Source organism: Salvelinus alpinus, chromosome 8 (assembly GCF_045679555.1).
Source record: "Salvelinus alpinus chromosome 8, SLU_Salpinus.1, whole genome shotgun sequence".
NCBI classification, from domain to species: domain Eukaryota; kingdom Metazoa; phylum Chordata; class Actinopteri; order Salmoniformes; family Salmonidae; genus Salvelinus; species Salvelinus alpinus.
The window spans coordinates 39,249,987-39,272,740 of NC_092093.1; the positions used below are offsets into that span (position 1 = coordinate 39,249,987).

General features: G+C 46.6%; 1 protein-coding gene across 2 annotated transcripts in view; it reads left to right on the forward strand.

Annotated features, from left to right (window-relative positions):
* LOC139583095 (rho guanine nucleotide exchange factor TIAM2-like) overlaps positions 1-22,754 on the forward strand; it is a 63,848-nt gene that overhangs the window by 34,924 nt on the left and 6,170 nt on the right. For both annotated transcript variants that reach the window (XM_071413838.1, XM_071413837.1), the window contains exons 2-15: positions 2,213-2,391; positions 2,650-3,981; positions 5,715-6,192; positions 8,117-8,292; positions 9,443-9,667; positions 11,374-11,559; positions 11,811-11,957; positions 14,225-14,287; positions 15,812-15,979; positions 16,517-16,621; positions 16,874-16,952; positions 17,100-17,189; positions 17,554-17,769; positions 18,760-18,863. In XM_071413838.1, the coding sequence (XP_071269939.1) occupies positions 2,656-3,981; positions 5,715-6,192; positions 8,117-8,292; positions 9,443-9,667; positions 11,374-11,559; positions 11,811-11,957; positions 14,225-14,287; positions 15,812-15,979; positions 16,517-16,621; positions 16,874-16,952; positions 17,100-17,189; positions 17,554-17,769; positions 18,760-18,863 (3,363 nt within the window). In that variant the 5' untranslated portion in view covers positions 2,213-2,391; positions 2,650-2,655. The remainder of the gene's footprint in view (positions 1-2,212; positions 2,392-2,649; positions 3,982-5,714; positions 6,193-8,116; positions 8,293-9,442; positions 9,668-11,373; positions 11,560-11,810; positions 11,958-14,224; positions 14,288-15,811; positions 15,980-16,516; positions 16,622-16,873; positions 16,953-17,099; positions 17,190-17,553; positions 17,770-18,759; positions 18,864-22,754) is intronic.

Genomic DNA, 22,754 nt, shown 5'->3' on the forward strand with positions numbered 1-22,754 from the left:
ACACGCTGCTGCTGACACAGTGTGGGGATTTGAATCTACTGAACCTTTTTTTCCTTTAAATAAAACATCTACATTCATGCCTCCTACAGTTTTGATCTGTTTGAAAAAACTTTCTAAGGTCCATTTATTTAATCCTGTTGAATTTTGCTATGAAAGTGACCGTTTACAATGAACAATTCCATTGTACGATGACTCATATGTACTGCAGTCATAAACTTGGGCAGTTGGGTTATTACAATATTAGATCATAGCAGTAGATTTTCAGTTGGGAATTCTCTAACAACATTCATGTGACAAACATAAAGTGGACGAAGAGAAGGGCCTGTACCTTTTTTTTAACGGTCCGTTTTAGAACACTGTCAGGATGCTCTCTCTCTCTCTCTGTGCCAGCCCTTTATCCCCTTATGGAAAGTTGTGTGAAGTATGTAGGGCCTGGCTGATACAGTGGTTGCTTCCCAAATGGCACCCTATTCCCTATATAGTGCACTACTTTTGACCAAGGCCCATGCCCATATAGTGCACTACTTTTGACCAGAGCCCTGGTGAAATGTAGTGCACTATATAGGGAATAGGGTGCCATTTGGGACGTAGTCAGTGTTCAGCAGGCCCGTGTAAGCACAGCAACAGGAAAGGGGTCAGGAGGAGGAAGAGAAAGGCAGAGACTCTTGCTGGGACACGAGAGCGAGCAAGATAGTAAAGGGGGATTCAGAGGGAACTTGTTTCGTAGTACTGCATTTGGTGAACAAAAGGAAAGACGATGAAGTTCAAAACTGAAATAGAAATTAAAGGTTTGAACTGTTGGTTTTGAACTGCTCTGATGTCATGGAATAAATAGGATGTGACTGTGTATGTCAAGGGCAGGTGGCATTCCACGCACCCCCCGCCCAAAAAAACTTCAAACAAGAGCATTCAGCCATCCACAGGAGCACGTTCTCATTTTCAGCCCTGATGCCTTCCACTGCAGTATGGCTGGCCTGGAGTTCTGCACGGGGGGCTCATTGTGCTTGAAGAATGCCAGGGTCGAGAGTGACAGGGCTTCCCCAGCGAGGGAGCAGATGGCCTATCGGAGAGGCACAACAAAAGTGTCAACCACCGCCTCTACCTTAAGCCATTCACGGCCTACTTGTCTGCAGCGCAAGCCGACAACTGTGCCACAAAGCGCCCCGTTCCACGGTTCCGCCCAGCCCACTGCACAGGCCCATAGTCTGGCTCCCCGCCTGAAAGGGTCCGTCTTCTTTTTACACACACAGCGAGTGTCGAATACAACCTGTCACGCTGCTGGCCGTTCTTCTGTCCCCCTCAACATTCTAGCTTAATGACGGGAGACAACCGGTTGCTCTTTTCTCTGCCGTCTGACTGGGTGTTTGGGCATCCAAGGTTTCCCCATCGGTGCTTCCTGTTGGGTTTAAATGAAGGGGTCAAGGGTCGTTAATGTTTTTCGGGTAAGCAGTGTGATGTATTCTCACCCTGCTTTGTGTAGCCAGGGCTCTGTCCTCCTCTTCTCTTCCTTTCCACTCCTCTCCTCCCTCTTCAGTATGAATGAGCCCAGGACAGGATAGGCGTAGTGCTGCTTAAGTTTACTGCTGGAACACAGTGAACCTTGGGCCACTGTAACCTCTGACCCCTCTCTGTCTCTCAGGAAAAAGATTACTCTGGGCAAGATGTAAACAGTCTCTGAGGCTTTATCTGTTTCAGGAAACACTGGGGTTGATGTCATTTTTCATCAGTGTCATATTGTATTTCAAAATGTCCGTAATTGTTTAACCTTAAGGATATGTTCTCTTTCATTCTTTTTGGCTTGAACTTGATCTGACGCGAGATTTCTGTTTTTAAAGTTTAAATCTGACTCAATGAAGAACTCGGAGACATTGCTTTGTGGTGACTCTCCAAATAGCCTTGTCTGATGACTTCAACTCAACAGTCTTTAGAGTGGAGGATTATTTATTTTTTTAAAGAAGAGAAAATTGCTCAGAGTTCCTGAGAACCAAAAATAAACATGTGACAGAATGAAGTCTGCTTTTAAAAAGGTCCCTTCGGCAGCTCAGTAGCAGTATGTCATGGAAGGAGGCTGAGTGGAGTGGGGGGATGGCCAAGCCAAGGAAGAAGGGGTGTTTAGATTTGGGGTGGGGCTCTAACCACAGTAGGCTCACACACAAGGCAGACTGTGTGTGTGGAACTGACCGAAGCCCCTCCCTCCTCTGTTTCCCTACAGATGAGTCGGAGAGAGAGAGAGAGAGCGAGCAGCTGTGTGAGTGTGTGAGAGAGAGAGAGGTGCTCAGTCCTGAAGAGATCACACAACGACATAGAGCCTAGCTAGCGCTGCTGAGACGTAACCCATAGGAGTATGCAGAGTAGTATCTAAGTTTGTCCTGAGGACAGACACCACAACTGGTAAGATAACTTTACAGCTGGTGTGCGTACAATCGTTTTTTATGTGCTTTCATTTTATTTAACCTTATGTAATTTCATTTTGTTTTATTTAACATTGTCTTTATGTGATTTTATTTTGTTTAACCTGATGTGAGTTCATTTCCTATCATTTTCTTTTTACCAGGGAAGTCAGTTAACAACAAATTCCTTTTTCATTACAATGAAATACATCCTGTCTTGATTATCTCTCATTCTGATGTTTTGTCTCCTGCCCAGCAGATCAGAATGGGAAACACTGACAGCCAGTACAGCAGCTTTAACGTCCCTGGGAAATCCAAATCCTGCTCTCTAAAGTTCTACTCCACTAAAGAGGAGGCCCTGTCCCCCCATAGCTGGTGGAGGGGCAGCGAGGGGAGCGGCCAGGGATACAGAACCAGAAGCAAGGGAGGGAGGGTCTGCCTGCCCCAGCACAAGATCACTCACAACCAGCCTTATGGCTCTTCGAAACACTATGAGCACCACATCACTAAGGAGGGCAGGGGACTGGGGGGGCCCCCGGGAGCCAAGCTGAAGCCCATCTCTCCACAGAGGTGTGGCAGAGGGGACAGTTCCCAAGTGACCAGGAAAAACGTCTGTCATACCGGTTACAGTTACCTGGAGAGTAGTGGGGAGAGTGTTAACGGTCTCAGGGCTAATGGACAGCGTACCCCCGAGAGGACTTCTCCGTGTGAGCACAGGGATCCCCTAGAGAGCCGCAGCAGCCCCAAGGTGCTTCTCCGTAAGGACGGCAGCATGCGTGTTGAGTTCACCAACGCCATGCGAATGTCGCTGGAGCCCCAGGATCTGTCAGGCCACAGCCACCCTGTGGTAGCCGCCCCAGAGCCCTCTCTGACTAAGACCAGCAAGGGCAGCTCCCTGAGCTCCGAGGGCTCCTGGTACGACTCTCCCTGGGGGAACCCTACGGAGCTCAACGACAATGTGTTCACCTGTAGTCAAACCGTAGCGGGGGACAACAGCAGCGGCTACACCACCTACTCCTCCACTCGCACCGAGGAGACGGGCTGTGGCTTCAACACCTTCTCGTCCGCCCACACTGAGGACATCTCCCCGGGGTTCAACCCCAGCCTCCTCTTCCAGACTGTGGATGGTAATGGTCAATATACAAGCCGAGGGTTTAACAGCAACGGGTATAACACTTGCTCTTCGGGCCGCACTGAGGACAGTGGCATCGGGGACTCCATGATACTTCTCCCGGAGAAGAGTCCGTTTAGCCTCATGTCCCCTCCCGTGTCCCTGTCTGACCTCTACTCTAACCCCAGCGTGGCGGCTGTCATCCCCACTGCTCAGTTCCAGGACGTCCCCCAGCAACGGGGGTCGCTTACTTCGTTACTGACCCTGGACGCGGTCATCCAGGAGGAGGGCTCGGGGTCGTACGACCAGCGCTACTCCTCTCACAGTCGCACGCTGCCATGCAGGAGGGTTACTGCCATGGTGGCCACCGAGCCCTCCGCCATCGTGGTCGGTAACAGCAGGAAGGACAACCTGAAGAGCCGCATCAGGCGCCTCGGCGACTGGACGGGAAGTCTGAGCAGGAAGAAAAGAAGACTACAGGTGAGGAAAGAGGGGATGGGAGGAGGGAAGGGTACACAGTGAAGGAGGGAAGACTGGGCATGTAGTGTAGACTCTTTATCATATGACGTGTCCCCAGTTGTCGAAGAGATGCGATAGGACTGCTCGCTGAGTCTGTGTGGTGGTAATCTCATTGTTTAGGTTGTTTTGGTCGACGTGATTGGCTGATGGCCGTTGGCTCTTAAATCCAGTCTGACGATGCAGATCATTGCAGTGCCACATGAATGTCTCTCTGTCACACGTCATCCTATGGCTCCTAAATAGCCTCAGACTTATCTGACAGACTGGATCCTTGGAGATACTTTTGTAGCTTGTTCTTTAATAAACTAAATCAAGCCATTGTGATAAACACTACTATGAAAGGAAAAAGCACCACAAAATAAATTATTCTAACAATAGTTACCCGCTGGAACATTTTCAGAACCTTATATAATTTTTACAGATATGTAAGACTATAGGCCAGTCTCCCTAAGACTTTGTGTAGAATTATATCATATTTACATGGGAAATATTTCAAAGATCGATGATGTCAGTTCAGAAAGGAAACCTTCCCCGCTCCTTTTGCCGCTGGAGAACATCACATTGGTATTTCATTACTTCCTAAAAGTTCAAACATGGTTACATTTCATTTCAATTGTGGTAACGTTCTCCAACTGGTTTGACGTTGGGATTTTCGAAAACAGTTCAGAGAACGTTAAGAAAATGTTTTCTTCTGTGGGAATTTCAGTTATATCGAGTACAGCCTTAACTGAATGGACAACAAAGACAGAATGCAATATGGCATTTTTATTAAATAGATTGGGGTAGGCCTTGTCTCTGGGAAATGCTCCTCGGAACCAGATGTGGATGACAGGTAACCCTTTGCTGGGGTAGCTGGCATCGACTAATTCCACGGATAGAAAACAGAAGATCGCGGTTTGAATCTCACTGACGCCGTGCCACATTTAAAAATAGAAATGTGTTTGCATGATTAATCCCTAAGCAAATTCATTTCCATGTGTTCTGTGTTTAGAGTTCAAAACAGTTAACCTAAGCTAGAAGTGTTATTAAAAGTCTTATTGAAACATGTTCTCGGCATGTTTTTTAATTACCTTCAAATAACCTAGAATTTCCGTTCTCAGAACGTTAATAAAACCTCCCAGGAAAATGTTCAGGGAACCATAGTGATACGTTCCCGAGACCTCCCTGCAACCCAGAACAGGCCAAATGTTCACTTCCTTTCTTAGAACTTTCCGTTTTACCAGTCAGGAAACGTATTGTTTTCACTCCCAGAACCAATGGGAAACCAAAAACGTACGTTCCCACAACTTCCAAGGAACCAAATGTGCTAGCTGGGTAGGCTCCTGCTCCTATGAGCGATTCCAGCTAGCACAAGCCAAGGCCAAGTCGCAAGAATGTTTGCTCTAGATTGGTCTGTATAATATCCATGTCTTCTGTTACTCGTACCAGCAACATTCCAGGGTATGATTGTATTATATCATGTTAGAGTATCTCACAATACATCTCATATTATGTCCTAATACAAACAGAAAATCATGGCATCCTGTCCAGGAATTGGTAAATCGAGAAATACATGAGAATATGGCTCTTCTGTGTCCCTGATATTGCCATATTGTTAGACGATCATTCAACTTTACAGGTCTTTTTAAGGTCTAGAAGGCTATTTATTCATTTTTTCCCTCTCCAACCATCCTGCTCTGTCTCTCTCTCCCTAGGAGCCTTACGGTAGTGAGACCAGTGAGGGCTTTAGCAGTGGAGTGGACCCTGGGTTAGGTAACTCTAGCTCCCAGTTAACTGGTCCACTGTGGAATCCCCTCCACACCCAGACCTACACCCACACCCAGGGCCAACAGTGCCACAGTGACGCTCTGCGTCAGAACGTCTACGAGAACTTCATGCAGGAGCTGGAGACGGGACGCTACAGTGGGCCGGAGCGGACTGAGCCCTCGGAGGAGGGAGAGGAGGAGGAGATGGGAGGAGGGGGTGGAATAGGAGAGGGAGAGCAGGGGGAGAGCAGTGGCAGTGGCTCCCTGGGTTCCCTGGAGCAGCTGGACCTGCTGTTTGAGAAGGAGCAGGGGGTGGTGCGCAGGGCCGGCTGGCTCTACTTCAAACCCATCCTCACCCTGCACAAGGACAGGAAGCTGGAGCTGGTGGCCCGTAGGAAGTGGAGGCAGTACTGGGTCACACTTAAAGGTAGGGCTCCCTCCTCCTTCTACCTGCACTCGCTCGAAATAACCTGTGCTACATACAGCCAATAGGGTTTACGTCCCAAATGGCACCCTATTCCCTATATAGTGCACTTCTTTTGACCAGAACCCTAGAGCACTATAAAGGGAATAGGGTGCAATTTGGGATGCATCTTAGGTCCCCCTTGGGAAAGAAGTCTTCTGACTATAATGGAACAACCTGGTTAAATAAAGGTTAACAGAACAGCATCTGCTACTATATGTATTTTGTTTTATATACTGTACAGTGCATTCGGAGAGTATTCAGACACCTTGACTTTTCCCACATTTTGTTACGTTACAGATTTACGTTACAGATTTAAAAATGGGTTTTTAGACCTTTTTGCATATTTTGTACAAATAAAAAAACAGAAAGATCACATTAGCATAAGTGTTCAGACCCTTTACTCAGTACTTTGTTGAAGCACCTTTGGCAGCGATTACAGCCTCGAGTCTTCTTGGGTATGACGATACAAACATGGCACACCTGTATTTGGGGAGTTTCTCCCATTCTTTTCTGCAGATCCTCTCAAGCTCTGTCAGGTTGTATGGGGAGCGTCGTTGCAGAGCTATTTTCAGGTCTCTCCAGAGATGTTCGATCAGGTTGAGCCACTCTAGGACATTCAGAGACTTGTCCCGAAGCCAGTCCTGCGTTGTATTGGCTGTGTGCTTAGGGTTGTTGTCCTGTTGGAAGGTGAACCTTCGGCCCAGTCTGAGGTCCTGAGTGCTTTGGAGCAGGTTTTCATCAAGGATCTCTCTCTACTTTGCTCCGTTCATCTTTCCCTCGATCCTGACTACTCTCCCAGTCCCTGCCGCTGAAAAACATCCCCACAGCATGATGCTGCCACCACCATGCTTCACCATAGGTATGGTGCCAGGTTTCCTCCAGATGTGACGCTTGGAATTCAGGCCGAAGAGTTCCATCTTGGTTTAATCAGACCAGAGAATCTTGTTTATCATGGTCTGAGAGTCCTTTAGATGCCTTTTTGCAAACTCCAAGTGGGCTGTCATGTGCCTTTTACTGAGGAGTGACTTCCGTCTGGCCACTCTACCATAAAGCCCTGATTGGTAGAGTGCTGCAGAGAGGGTTGTCCTTCTGGAAGGTTCTTCCATCTCCACAGAGGAACTCTGGAGCTCTGTCAGAGGGACCATCGGGTTCTTCGTCACCTCCCGGACCAAGGCCCTTCTCCCCCGATTGCTCAGTTTGGCTGGGCGGCCAGCTCTAGGAAAAGTCTTGGTGGTTCCAAAAAACTTATATCATTTAAGAATGATGGAGGCCACTGTCTTCTTGGGGACCTTCAATGCTGCAGATATTTTTTTGGTACCCTGCATCGATGCAATCCTGTCTGAGCTTTACGGACAATTCCTTCGACCCCTTGACTTGGTTTTTGCTCTGACATGCACTGTCAACTGTGGGACCTTACATAGACAGTTGTGTGCCTTTCCAAATCATGTCCAATCACTTGAATTTACCACAAGTGGACTCCAATAAAGTTGTAGAAACATCTCAAGGATGATCAATGGAAACAGGATGCACCTGAGCTCAATTTCGAGTCTCATAGCAAAGGGTCTGAATACTTATGTAAATAAGGTATTTTTGTTGTATATTTTTTATACATGTTCTGAAATTTCAAAATACCTGTTTTCGCTTTGTCATTATGGTGTATTGTGTTTAGATTGATGAGAATGTGTTTTTTATTCCATTTTAGAATAATGCTGTAACGTAAAAAAATTGGGGAAAAGACAAGGGGTCTGAATACTTTCCCGAATGCATTGTATGTTCTGTAGGTAGTCCCCTTACAAGTCTATTGTTGACATTGAGTCATTGTCTCACAATATGGTTCTAGAGCTGTGTCTTAGCTAAAACCTCCTCGCCTCCCTGGTGCAAACAGGGTGTACCCTCCTGTTCTATGAGACCTATGGGAAAAGCAGCTGTCCCGAGCAGGAGCTGTCCCCGCGCTACGCCCTGCTGGCCGAGGACAGCATTGTCCAGGCCGTCCCCGAACACCCCAAGAAGGAGAACGTCTTCTGTCTGAGCAACGCCTACGGAGACGTCTATCTGTTCCAGGTACGTTCTACCCTAAGCTCGCACACCAGGATTCTCAAGCTCGGAAGTACCCGTGTGTGCCTGTGGAATAGACTGGGGACGAGGTTAGTTCTACACAGACCATTGTGCCGTTAACGGAGGCACTCGTCACGGAGTACGTCGCCATTTCTGATGCAGTCTTTACAAATCGGACACTGCAATACTGTAAGCTTGTCTCTTGTTTTGTTGTGTAGGTTAGGATCTCTTTTTCGTTGAGCACAGTGTGAACGAGTAAGAGGGAACATTCTAGGGTTTTCTGCTGTATGCCCTGCTCCTGCCTCATGGACCCCTTGTGATGGAGTTGTGTTTTTTTCAACTCAGTCTGTTGCATTGTTTTTTAGAAGGGTTGTATATTTGAACAACTCCATATGCTATGGGACAACCACAAGTATGGACTGGGCTGAACGTCTGCTTTCTAGGATGGAATGTGCTGCTGTTTGGTAATGACTATATTGGTTATTGGTTATGTCCTGTCTGGATGCATTGTCAGCTTTGGAGCTCTATTGTCATACGTTCTATAAAGGGGTCAAATGGTAGGGTTGGGAAAAGCATTCCTACTGGCTGGTCTGCGTAGACCAGTCGTGTATAGGTGCGCCCTAAATGGCATCCTATTCCCTATATAGTGCCCTATGGGCCCTGGTCAAAAGTTGTGTACTGTGTAGAGAATAGGGTTCCATTTGGCATGCGTCCTGTGTGTCTGTTTGGCAGTAGGGTTGTTGTCCTCTTTCTCCACATTTTGAGAGGGAAAGTGTTGTCTCTCTTTATAATGTTCTTCGCACTCAGTTTTACAATCGTTGAAAACACCTTCCTCCCAGAGAGTAACGTTCATTTGATTCATTCACCAAGTGTTTACTAGACACACAAATCACACTGCAGGGCTGTATCTACCCAACTCACCATGGCAACGAGGGGGAAAATGAGGGGAGTGAAACTTTGTAGCGTAGTCACGAACATGTAAACGGGCTTTTGTCCGGCACTTAAGGATCCCTGGCGTCTGGGAAGAGAGAAAGAAAGACTGGAAATGAGAGCCATGTTCTCCTGCCCTTCCCCTGGCCTGGCACTGTGTCACCTGGCCCCGTGTCCCCCCGCCCAACCGTGGCACTGTGTCATCTAGCCCTGTTCTTCCCCGCAGGCTGCCAATCAAACAGACCTGGAGAACTGGGTGACGGCCATCCACTCTGCCAGCGCCTCTCTGCTGGCTAAGAGACAGGGGAAGGAGGACACGGTGCGGTTACTGAGGTGCCAGACCCGCGCCCTGCTGCAGAAGATAGACATGGACAGCAAGATGAAGAAGATGGCTGAGCTACAGCTGTCTGTCATCAGTGACCAAAGGAACAGGAAGGCCATCGAGAGCCAGGTGAGGCACTGAGATGGTCTAGTGGCTCTGTGTGTGTGTGTGTGTGTGTGTGTGTGTGTGTGTGTGTTTGTGTGTGTGTGTGTGTGTGTGTGTGTGTGTGTGTGTGTGTGTGTGTGTGTGTGTGTGTGTGTGTGTGTGTGTGTGTGTGTGTGTGTGTGTGTGTGTGTGTGTGTGTGTGTGTGTGTCTTAATTAAGAAGGGCCAGACTACCGCATTTGGGGCCCCCCCAAAATGTTAATTAAAAATAAATATAAATCTTTAGAAAAAATGTGCAATTTTATAATGCTTTTCTACATATTTTGTAATGAGGCTATGAGGAAAATGTTGCAGTTTTAAAGCTAATTTCCTGCTATTCTACACTTTTTGCCATGGGTCAGAGAGACCCGTAAAATTGGTTGGGGGCCCCCTAGAGGTCGGCGGCCTTGTGCACGTGCCCTTCGTGCCAGTTCGGTAAAATGGCCGTGGTCTTAAGATCAAGGGCCGCCCTTAGACTGAGCCATTCAAACAAGCAGTTAGTTAAATTGGCCTATTAGGTCATTAGTGTCTCAGCTCCAATGCAAACCAGACCATTCTATTCCTGTAGAACCATACATAATTTAACACCTGCATGACATCTTCTCGTTTCTGTCCATAGTCTGCGAGTTACAACCTCCATGTAATGGCAAAAATCATTACGATATAACAACCTTCCTTGTGGTTGTGGAACATATTGACATGAGCTTATATGTGTTGGCAGCATCATTTGTTGAAACTGGAGTTTTAAGCTTTCCGACTCAAGTTCCCTGCCACCATGACATTTTATTCCAGATGTTCTCAGTCTAATAGACTAGTACCATCAACACATTCTATCCACTCCTCATAGAAGTCTGTTGTAATGGGAAACCCAGATGAGGGGGATATTTTATAGCGTAACAAACCAAATGCTGATGTGTTTACAGACAGCAGTGGTTCCCGGAGCAGCATTAGGGGTAGTTAGGTGTCCTTTCTTCTTAATGGCAGGACAGGAGGAGGGGGGGGGCGTGGGTCGGTCGGTCATCATGCCCAGTTTGTGGGGTAATCAGATGAGAGGGGGGGGGTCAAACCCCCAGAGCCTCTACTGAGCTCTACAGCAGCTGGTCTCATCTCATCTCCAGGCCCACCGGCCACTTTGATGTCTGGCGGTCGGTCTCTCTGAAAGTGATACTAGCTCTCTCTGCCATTTGAAGTGAACCTCTTAAACCTCCTCTCTAGATTTAAATCCTCATCTCACAAACAATGACACTGTTATAACACATTCACCCTCTGTGAAGGAGAGAGAGAACGGGGGATTGAGAGAAGAGAGGGGAAATGAGAGCGAGAGAGAGATAAGGGTGATTCGATGTGATTATGTCGCTCCAATTAGACGTGTGGCTCGTTCTGTAGGTGGAGACGCCCTTCTGAATGAGAGGGTGGAGGCCATTCTGTCACCATGCCACCCTCACATAGAGGTGCTCTGGTATGGTCACATCACCAAAAATTTGAGGAATGAAGCCGCTATCATGGCAAACTGTGTCAAACTTGGCCAAACTCTAAATGGCTCTGGCTGTGACTTGTGAGTCTGTTCCTGCCCTGCCTGGTCTCTCTTTGTCAATGAGAGGGTGGAGAGGCCATTCTGTCACCTTGAAGGTGACTGTAACCCTATGTACTGTGGTGTAACCCTGGCTGCCTGTCCTGTTTGTTTCTCCCCAGATCCAGCAGTGGGAGCAGAACCTGGAGAAGTTCCACATGGATCTGTTCCGGATGCGCTGCTACCTGGCCAGCCTGCAGGGCAGTGAGCTCCCTAACCCCAAGAGTCTCCTGGCCGTGGCAGGACGCCCCTCTAAGACCGCTCTGGGACGCCTGGGGATCTTCTCTGTCTCCTCCTTTCATGCCCTGGTAAGGCTTTACATCCATATCCACCCTCAGCTTGGGACATTGGATTTCACACATTCTCTGGAACAGTTCCATTGATAACACCTTTATTTATCCCCTTAGGTGCAATTAATTAAGCAATGTTATTGAATGCCAACTATGTTTACTATGATAAGAAAACATCAGCGTGCTCTCTGGTCAGATTTGTAATACAGAGTCTTGGGCTCTTTAAAGTCTCTAACCACAGAAGTGATGTCTTCAATGTCTGTTCTCAGATCTGCACCCGTGACGAGGCGACCCTGCGGAGACGTTGCCGATCTTTTTCCAGAGGGGCTCGGAGTAAGAGGGGCCTCTTCTCCTCCCTCAAGGGTCTGGACAGCTTGACCAAACGCAGCAAGGAGAAGAGGGAGTCCGTGTCCCAGGTACTGTATAACCTCCCTAGAGCATCCTTACAACCTTCCTACAACCTTCCTACAACCTCCCTACAGCCTCCTACAAGCTTCCTACAACCTTCCCACAACCGCCCTACAACTTTCCTACAACTGCCCTACAAACTCCCTATAACAACGTCCATACAACCGCCCTACAACCTTTCTACAACCTCCATACAACCACCCCCCTTAATTAGGTGAACTGAACCATCAACTGGGAAAAGATCTGTGCTGGTTCCCCCGTTTGGCTTTTGCCTGTTCTCCTTTTAAACAGTCCTTTACAAGGGACCTCTTGGCTCCCAACCCAATGGCACGTTTCTGGAGCCCTTCTGTTTTAAACAGAGAGCATGTTTGATAAATCCATCAGAGAAAAAGAAGCGGGTTGGTTCGTGGAATGCGTTTTAAGCACTGTCTGACTCCTCACGAGCCGTGACCCATAAATTAGCCAGACGGAGGGAGTTGAACTTACAACATTTTCCAGCGGGAGGGAGACAGGGGGTTGCTCGTCGTGAAACTATCTTTCCTCTATGTTGTTTGGGAACATTCCAAATAGAGATGATGAGTGAGGCAGATGTTTTGTTTTCCCCGGTCAGGGGCAACCTGCAGAAATTCTCATCAGTCATTGAAGTCAAGTCAGTCTCTCTAACAGTCCCAGCCCCCAGTCCCAGTTCTGTCCCATCCACTGGCCCTGTCTTAGTCCCTACCCCAACCCCTGTTCCAGAGCTAGCCCCAGACCCAGCCCCTATCCCAGCCCAAGCCCCACCCCCCTGGCTCTGGCCCTGTCTCTGTCTCTGGTTGATAAACAGCACTCAGAGAGCAGTCTATTTTGGGATGTTGATAGGATCTTTTATCCCTAGGACTTCAGTGAAGGACAAACCACACTGGGCCCCTCTGCTCTCCCATCATTGTTTAGTTCTGTCCAGTGTGACATTACATTAGACAGACTGGCTGTAATTGTATAATGGGATGGATAATAAGATAGACATGGTAAGCCCACGTCACCCCCCTGACACATGCTCTGTGTTGACATTCTGAAAGATACATCGCACAGTCATAGTCACAGGCATGTCTGGCGTCTGTGTACTCACATGGCATATCCATGTGCTTAACAGCATACGTTGGTAATGCCCAGGGTGTCTGGGTAATAATCGGAACCACCGCTGTAATACCACACATATACCATGGTTATACATATTATGTCTAATGTGAACCATCACTATCTAATATAATACACACATATACCATGACGGTCCATAGATCTCTGTACACAGGTCAAATGTAGTGCCCAAATACGTACATGATTCCCTCCTTACTCGTGGGGCAGATAGGGAGAGATTTCCGAGCAGTCAAGTTCTTTGTTATGAGCCTGAGTCAGAGAAAGTCTAATCTCCCTATAGAGAGGCCAGCTAGACCACTCAATGGAACAGAGATGGAACAGACATTACTGGAAGCCACATGTGGTTAATTGTTGCAAGCTGCAGCATGCCAGCAGCGACAAACAGATGGTCTGTGTAAACCACCGCGCCGTCCACTAAACGTCCTACAGCCCCACATTTACCGAAGGGACTCTACTCTACCCCCTTCTCCGCCAGCCCAGCAATGTATTTTTATTGTAGGGTGATTGGGGGTTTGTCACTTCAAGAGCCCTGTTACTGCTTCCAGAGAGCTGTGATGTCAAGGTGAGGAGTCAGTCAGTCAGTCAATCAGTGTCACTCAACCCCCTCTTCTGGAAACAGAATAGGTAAAGATGAAAAATGACTAAAATCATGCAACTATGCAGGTCTCAAGCATTTTGTGTGCATTTTGAGTTTGTTGTTGTTAAGTTCCAGTAAGCTGTTGGCATTTGTTGACATCGGCACGACCCCTTGTCTCTGTGGTGGTCCTGCCTGCCACTGGCTGTGGGCTGAGGGCGGTGGTATTGGTAGCGGTATCTCTGCTGAGGGCAGACTGGTATCTGGGTGGAGAGGAGACAGTCTCCATCCTCGCCAGCCTGATGAGAGCCGTTCCATCTGCCTCACTGCCAGGCCTGTAATTTCAGCATCACCAAACCCCTTATTTCTTCCCATGGATCCTCCAAGTCTTATTTCGGCCTCAATCTGGATCAGAATAGCATCAAAGCCTTTGGTTTTAGATAGATAGTTTTTAATTAAATGTATTACATTGTAAATATAGACTGAGTTAGTTCTTTTTACGGTGTATTTTTCTCCTGAGTCACTGAGTAGGCTTAATGTGCATGTGCTTTTTTTCCCATGTTGCAGGTTTTTGAAGGACAAAGTATTGGAGTGCCTGCTGGCCATATCCCCAACCACTGCAGCTCAGAGGTACAGTAAGCACTTTGTCCGGATTTTTCCCCCCAACATGTTACCTCATAATTTCCTGCAACCAGTGGAAATATGGCTAATTTATCATAATTCACCAGGTAACTGCATTAAAATATTCTATTCAATAATAACTTTAGGTTGTCATGGATACATTTGTGAGCAGGGTTGGGTAGTAACCGATTACATGTAATCTGATTACAAAAAAAATACCTTTAGTCAGTTGTTACCAGTGAAAATATTGTAATCTGTAAGATTACAGATACTTTTGAAAAACTAGATGATTACTTCTTGGATTACTTTTAAATTCAGAAAGGATGATTGTGAGCGACAAAAATACATTATGACACCTTTCTGTTTTCTCAATGACGTTCAACTCCGCATTGAAAAAAGGCACACGTTTAAGTTTGTTCCACCTGAGCGAGTCTGACCACTAGTCAGAGACCAGTATGGCACACCAAATGCGTTTGATGGATCCTTTTTGTCTTCTTTTAATGCCTCTTAAGGGGAAAGTAATCCAAAATGAACTGAAAGTAATTAGATTATGTTACTGAGTTTGGGTAATCCCAAAAATTACGTTACTGATTACAATTTGACAGGTAACTAGTAACTGTAACAGATTATATTTAGAAAGTAACCTACTCAATCCTGTTTGTCAGGCCTCGTCAAACTTTTCCTCTTTGTTGATGAAAGTCTCCTAAAACTGCCCCTAAATTTGCACTAGAACCAGGTGCTAGGGCGGGATACGTCCAAAATGGCACCCTATTCCCTATAGCGTGCACTATTTTTGAGGGCCCATAGTGACCAGAGCACTATATAGGGAATATATAGGGAATAGGGTGCCATTCGGGACATACTCGAGGAGTATTGTAGTCAATCAATCTCAGCCTCAGACTAATCCTTTTATAGGGGAGAATGAGGGTGGGGGGATAGAGGTGGGGGTATTTCTATTCACACAGGGTCGGGGCTAGCACAGCTGTCTCAACGGCATGCTGATCTGATGACACTGCTCCATGCAAACAGGCAGGCGTGAGGCGGCCGAGTTCGAGGGTCCGGGGGCTGGGGAGGGTTAGGCCGACGGAGGGTCTTTATTCTCCCAGAATTCTATTGTCAACCGGTGTTAATCCCTCTGTACGGCCAGTGAATGGGGACACCTATCAGTGAATGGGAGACACCACCCGACCTCCCCTTTCACAGACCTGTTGCTATGTACTTTCACTGTCTTTTGACTTTAGTTCAATAGACCCGTACGTCAGCTGAGATTGGGGGTTTTGTGGTGTTTTAATTAAACATCTTTGACTGATAGATTTTTAACAGATGTAATGAAAGTTGTCGTTTTTTGTCATAGTGTATAAATATTTGCATCATGGGGCAGACGTCGTCCCAGAATACACAACTTTTCACAAACATTGCCAAGAGAGATGTTACATTCCTGACATAATTATTTAGTAACCTGTTTAATATAAGAACGTATTATCAGTTAAGAAACCGAAATAAACATCATTATTCTCCATCTTTGTCTAACAGAGATGGGACGCTCTTGCCAAAATGCAGTTGATAGCACCACCTGAAGGCAACCCTTGGTACAGCAGTTTGGAAACTCCCGTCTGTGTGAATATGCCTGACAGCCAAAGCGTTACTCTGCACATCAAACCCGATTTCCTCGTATCGGACATGCTATCTTTGGCCTGTAAGGTAAGCATACTGCATCTATCGCCTAATTATTAATACATTTCAACACTCTCCTAACTCATAACTCCCATGTCAGCATTTTGCCGTGAATTCTCCAGTGATTGGTTGTTAAAGGCAAAGAGGAAATGATAGGAGAAGATTGCTGTAAGGGTGGTACGGAACAGATACTAGTTTAATTGCTCTTGATACCTCAATAATTCATGCTTTCCCTCCGTAGAAAGTTCTCTCACGGCATCCTTTTAGCTGATAGGGAACAGGTTCAGTCGGGGTATAACGTTAGCTAGCTACCGTAGCTGAAGGCACTGAAGATATCTGACACACTGAGGCTAAATGGCACCGTATTCCCTATATAGTGCACTACTTTTGACCAGAGGCCTAAGGGCACTAGTCAGGCTTTGGTCAAAAGTAGTGCACTAAGTAGGGAATAATGTGGCATTTGGGATGCACATCAGTGTGTATTGGTCAAAAGTAGTGCACTACATAGGGAATAGGGAGCCATTTGGGACGCACTCGGACTCATCCTCTTGGATCTTGTTCTAGGAGCGGCACCTGGACCCGAGCCAGCACTGCCTGCGTGTGAGGAGGCTGGTGGGTCAGGATACAGAGACCTTCTCCCCAGCGCCCACAGACCCACTACGAGACCTGGTGAGGCCCCGGCCGTATAGTACCTATGGGAAAACGCAGGATCCAATCACTGATACAAGCATTCATTCATTGATTTAGTCACTCGTTGTACTATCTCTGAGTCAATACTGAGTCAACTTGCTACATTTCAAGATTCAACCATAATCCACCCATTATTTGAATATAGTTTCAGTGACATCTGGCCTCTTTAGTAAGTACATTGAGGTATGTGATGAGTACTCTTTCAATCTTCTGTGTGCTTTTTCTGAACAGGTTCATGAAGAGCTTGAGGTCTTCCCACTCAATGTTTTCACCGTACAACTGTCCCGCCCTGACACAGCAGTAGACTTTGGTGAGTAGGAATCATGTGGAATGAGGATCGTGTGTCTGTGTGTGTGTGTGTGTTTGCAGGAAAGAGCACATTTACTCTTGGGTTGTGTTATTACAGTATAATATCATGTGTTACTCTGTTTTAACCTCTGATCTCTATCGCCTGTAGGCTTTGCTGTGACAGGCCATGTAGACGGAGCCAGGAAGAGCCATGTCTACTTGAGTGAGGTCAACCTAGGGGGACTGGCTTCCACTGAAGGTACCTCAATTCATCTTTCGAATACATTTGACATATCTACTTTGTATCAGAGACAGAAAAATACAGTATTGATGCATTTTACTTAAGAGTACATACAGTAGTGGTATGCCGGGACTGGACTAGTGGTAGTGTTGCCACACCCGGACCACACATTTCCCCCTGGAGAAAGCGGTTCAATCCCTTGTTTCGCATCTCACTTTCTATGCTCTATCCATCCCATCTGTCTCCCCATCCCATACATTTCCATCTATGAAAACGTACAGAAGGACATGGAGTCCCGTTCTAATATAAAAAGAGGCCATGGTGGTCAACACTTTGAGGAGATAACTGTCAGGTTGGTTGATGTCTCCTGTCCTTCCCTCAGGTCTGAGAGCGGGGGATGAGATCCTGGTTCTGAATGGGACCAGTGTGTCCAATCTGGACCTGGGGCTGATACACCTGATGTTCAACCACCAGATCCTCCACCTACTGCTCAGACGAGAGGAGCAAGTCCCTGGCGACCACACCTCTGTCTGGCCAGACTGTGACCCCTGGCAGCCAGGACCACCACCACCACCCAGCCACTGTGTCTGGCCTATAGGTAGAGACTACAACTTTGTATTTTCACCTTGTCTTGATACAGGCTACTTCCCAAAGGGCACACTCTTCGCTTTATAGTGCACTACTTTTGACTAGGGCCCATAGACCTCTGGTCAATTATAGTGCACTATATAGAGAATAGGATACCATCCCTTCCCACAGATACAATTTTTTAGACAAAAAAATATGTTGTGTTTTGGAAATTGCAGGTGTTGTTGAGTTACTAGATTATTTTTTTTAACCTGTTCCTAACTTCGCATTACATTTGGTTTACTGTCTGGAGGGCATTGTGTTTTCTCACCGGGTAAAAGTTTTATTTTCCCCCACTAGAGGGCCTCAGGCCGAAGTGTTCTCCAGTCTTTGTATCTTGTAGCACAGAGCCAGTGTGTCTGCCACATCATGTTGAGGGGAATGCCATCTTGCCCAGCCAATGCTGCAGGGTGTTTAGGCCTGGGTGAAGACATTAAAATGCCTCATGTTGATTCAATTAAGAAAATGAGAAGAGAGCTGGCATATTTCACTGGGCAGCACAGCACGGTTATTGTTTGGAATGGCCACATGCTATTTATAACACCGTGGGAGGACAATCATCATTGTCTTGATTACATTACGCAATATTGATTTAATGGTGTGTTTATGTGTGCGGTGTAAGGATGTGTGTGAGTGCATACGCGCGTGCGTGTGTTTTTACTTTAAAAAGCATGACACTGTTATTCCTGTTGGTGTGATGCCAAGTAAGCTGTTCAAGACCCCGGGGAGAGGAGGCCAAATGAATTGCTCCTGCCTGCTGGGCTTGTAGTGAAGCCAGATCAATGGTGGTTGACACCAGTCAGATGGACTTAACCTGTAAAACTGCCTACAGTGGTCTAACCAGGACTTCTCTCTCAGCACCTGTAGATATGTGTGTGGGGGGGGGGGGGGGGGTTTACTGTGTGTGTGCTTCCTTTGCTCCATCTATTTGATCATACTGGCCTGTCTGCTTCTCTCTCAGATATGCCACCGCCCCAGGAGCTTCCAGAGAGCTCCGTAGCGTCTCCCTTTGGTGAGGTGTCACAACAACCACGACCTGCCGATGAGATGGAGCAGCTCGGCCAGGTGAAATGGAGGGCTCTATTTTCGGCTGGCATCAAGACAGCGCAATTATTAAATGCTCGTTAGTAAATTCGACCCGGCGCTCTGCCATTTTTAAACACGTCCGCCGGGATTGGTAATTTACCTGTCTTGTATGAACTCATTTGCGCTGAGGTGGAAGGGGTGGAAATATCGGAGGTGTGTCCTTAAAAACTTGCGCCAAAAGTGCCAATTTCAGTATGCGCTGGTGGGGATATTTTAAGACCAACCGAAAGCTGGTTTTAGCGGTAACGTGGTTGGTTATGGCATGGATTTTGACAGCAGAAGCGCAGCCTATCCAGCCGTGATATACAGTGCCTACAGATGTAGGATCTAAATTTGAGCCAGTTTGCTACTACAAAAAAATAACAGGAAATGTGAATTATTATGTGAATTATAATTAATGGTCATTTTCTTGTAGGGGTTGATACATTTTTCGTTCGGGCAAATCAAGTCTGACATTTTAAAGTGGAAAGTACAAACTTTAGAAGCCTTTTTAAACCTTGAATAGACTACACATTATTATTTCCTGCTGTGCAGGAACAATTTCAACAACAACTGAGTGATCAAATGGAGATCCTACATCTGTATATGCGTATGGGACAAGAGAGATGTGCTTTTTGTACCCGTAGAACTTGTATTGTTGTTTTTTCCCATTTCGTTTCATTTGATTTAAAAACCAAGCAAAGCCTCCCCTCCTCCTCTCAATGAAGGCTGTTTTGTTACCCTACCTAAGTCGGCTAGTCAAGACTAGTAGCGATAAAGGGTTTGGAGAGAACATCCCCTTTTGTTCTGTACATTACTTTAGCCAGCTCCTGTCATTACTTGGGATGTGCTTAAAACCCCTCATGTAGGCTACGTGTCCATATGCCAATCATGGAATGACAAATGAGCTGATACTGGTGACTCTATTGAGAAACATTTCAGTTATTTTCCTGTAACAATATTTTTTTGTTTAGTTTGATTAAAAACAAACCCTTAGTTGGCTACCCTTACCCTACTGTAACGAATGCTGGTTCAACAGCAATGCATCTGGTGTCAATCTTATCCTGGCCATGCATTAGCCAAGTAGCCTATCAATCAAAGGTGTCTTAATGGTCCACTCGTGAGGCTTTTGCCATCATGCTTTTGCGTGAACAATTCACATAGGCTTACCTGCAGTGAATTCTCCATTCGGCTGGTATCCATCTCCATTTCCAAAGAGCGCCTCTTGTCTGGTCACCAAAGACTCACTCCACCAAACATATTCAAATTATTCAAACATATCCTAGGCTATATCTTGCTTATTGAGAACGTGCTTCACACATGCAATAAAATTTACGGGAGCCTAGTATTTTTTCTATTTGAGGAGAAGTGTGATGTAGAACTATACTCGTTAAAACCAATTTCAACACTCCAAACATATTGAGCAAACACAGATTTTTTGTTGTTGACTGTTATTAGGCTACTAGTTACTGCAGCCTCTGCTATTTAATAAACTGTAGTATCAATCCATAATGGACTATGATGAGAATAGTCTGTACCCCGAGCCGAATTGGAGTTGATTACAACGCAAAAGCCTGTCAATAACCTACAGAACATGAGACAACGGCATGCAGTATTAAGCCATGAAATGCGTTGATTGGCCAGTGAGTGGCCAAGCCCTCGTCACACCCACCGCCAATGTATTTATTCATCGAAACCCAGCCCTTTCACACCACTGCCAGCTACTGCACTCATAATTCCCGCTGTGAAAACCGCAAAAAATATTTCTGACACATACTTCTGGCACCTATGGTGCTTCCGCCAGAGATTTACCATTGCGTTAGGTTTGTGAAAATAGAGCCTGGAGTGTGTGTGTGGGTCGCGTACAGAGATTTGTAGATGTCATCGCAGCGTGCAGAGAAATACTTACGTTTCTAGCTCCAGCAGTGCAGTAATATCTATCAATGTGTGTGTGTGTCGGTGGAGGTTTAAGAGCAGTGAGTGGTGTGTTTGATCACGTGCCGTGTGTTGGCGATCAGGGGTTACTCTGTGGCGATCAGGACATCTGCTAAAATGAGATGAGGTGCCAGGAGAGTACTGTCTCAGGTTCAAGCCCAGGTCATACACATGTATACACATGTAGAATCATTGCGTAATGGACAGAAAATGGCGGCCGATGTTGTGTGGTCAGAGGCGATAGAATGGCCACCCACTGCACATTACTGACATTTATATTGGTCTGTCATGTCCTTTAGATTTGAAGGCAGTTGCTTCAAAGACAATATCCTCCATTACTCGAAGTCAATAAATCCCTTTCTCTGCTTTCACTTGAAATCCACTCGGCCAAATGTCTTTCCCAGCCAGCTAACGCCTCCCTCCCTGCCTCCTCCAAGGCTCCTAAAGCCCATAGACACTTCAAGCCTTGTCAGCACACATGACCCTGAGTAGACTGCTAATCCAATCCAGGCTTACTGCCTAAGTGTGTGTGACAGAGAGAGAGAGAGAGAGAGACACAGTGAGAGAGAGAGAGAGAGAGAGACACAGTGAGAGAGAGAGAGAGAGAGAGAGAGAGACACAGTGAGAGAGAGAGAGAGAGAGAGAGAGAGAGAGAGAGAGAGAGAGAGAGAGAGAGAGAGAGAGAGAGAGAGAGAGAGAGAGACACACAGTGAGAGAGAGAGAGAGAGAGAGAGAGAGAGAGAGAGAGAGAGAGGTGTAGTACGACAAACTGCAGGCTTACTCCTTAAGTGTGTGTGACAGAGAGAGTGACATAAATAGAGAGAGAGGGAGAGTACGGGAATTTCCAGGGATTAATGGCTACCAGCAGAGGTCAGAATGCCCAGCCTGGCATGTAGCATGTTGTTTCTATCCAGCTCCACCAACAACAGCCAGAGGTTCACCCCGGGAAAGCAGCCCCGGGTGGCCCTGTCGACCAGGGCTATGTGCTGGGTGCTGCCCCAGGAGGATGAGGGTGAGGTGGAAGTGGGCGTGGGGGATTTCATCCCTGGGACTTTCACCCTGCCATCTCTCAGGCAGTCCCTGAAGGACAGGCTGGCCGGACTGCTGGAGGAGGTGGCCTCCTGCGTAGCCTGCGAGCAGGCAGCCGACAGGATCACCCTACTGGTAGTACTGTAGCTAGTGTACTGTGGTGTCCCTCTGTATCGTAGTTATTGTTGTACTGTACTCTCTCTGTGTTTGAGCTGCGCTGATGATGCATGGGCGCTGTAACTAGTGTTGCTTTGATGTTGTTGCCTAGAAACAAGAGCTTTTTTTGAATGCACTGTTTTTACTGTTGCGATCTTATTGTAGGTATAAGATGCATAGGCTACACGCTCATGTGAGACACGCAGAGAGCAAATGTTACGGGAAGTTAATAAGCCCATAAATGTTAACGCTTAGAATCTTTTTCCCATTCTCTGTCCGACCTTGCTTCTAGTTCAGAGGGTATTTTAAAGCTGGATTGCAGCGCAGCACAATAGTCCTAACCAAGGGGATTTATTTGTGTGTCAGCACTTTATTATAGCCTGACAGGAGACGTTGTGATGGCAAATGAACAAGGCCGTGGCGGGGGATCCGATCTGTTTAATCTGCTATTGAGGGTTGCCTCGGCCCGTGTGCGTTCACCGCTGATTACTCCAACTTTCTTTGAGAGCGTGAAAGTGTACGTGATGGGAAATTGCTTGTTCATAAACTTGACACCAGGTTATTCGTTTGATACCTCACTGTTAGACGCTCTCTCTCATGTCTTGTGGAAAATTGTTGACACAATAAGTATTTTCTAATTTAATCTTAATTGATTCATTTTGGCTGAATCATTATGGTAATAACACAAATATCTAAAACTCATAGATGATGTGTGCATCCCAAATGACGCCCTATTCCCAATAGTGTGCACTACTTTTGACCAGAGCCCTA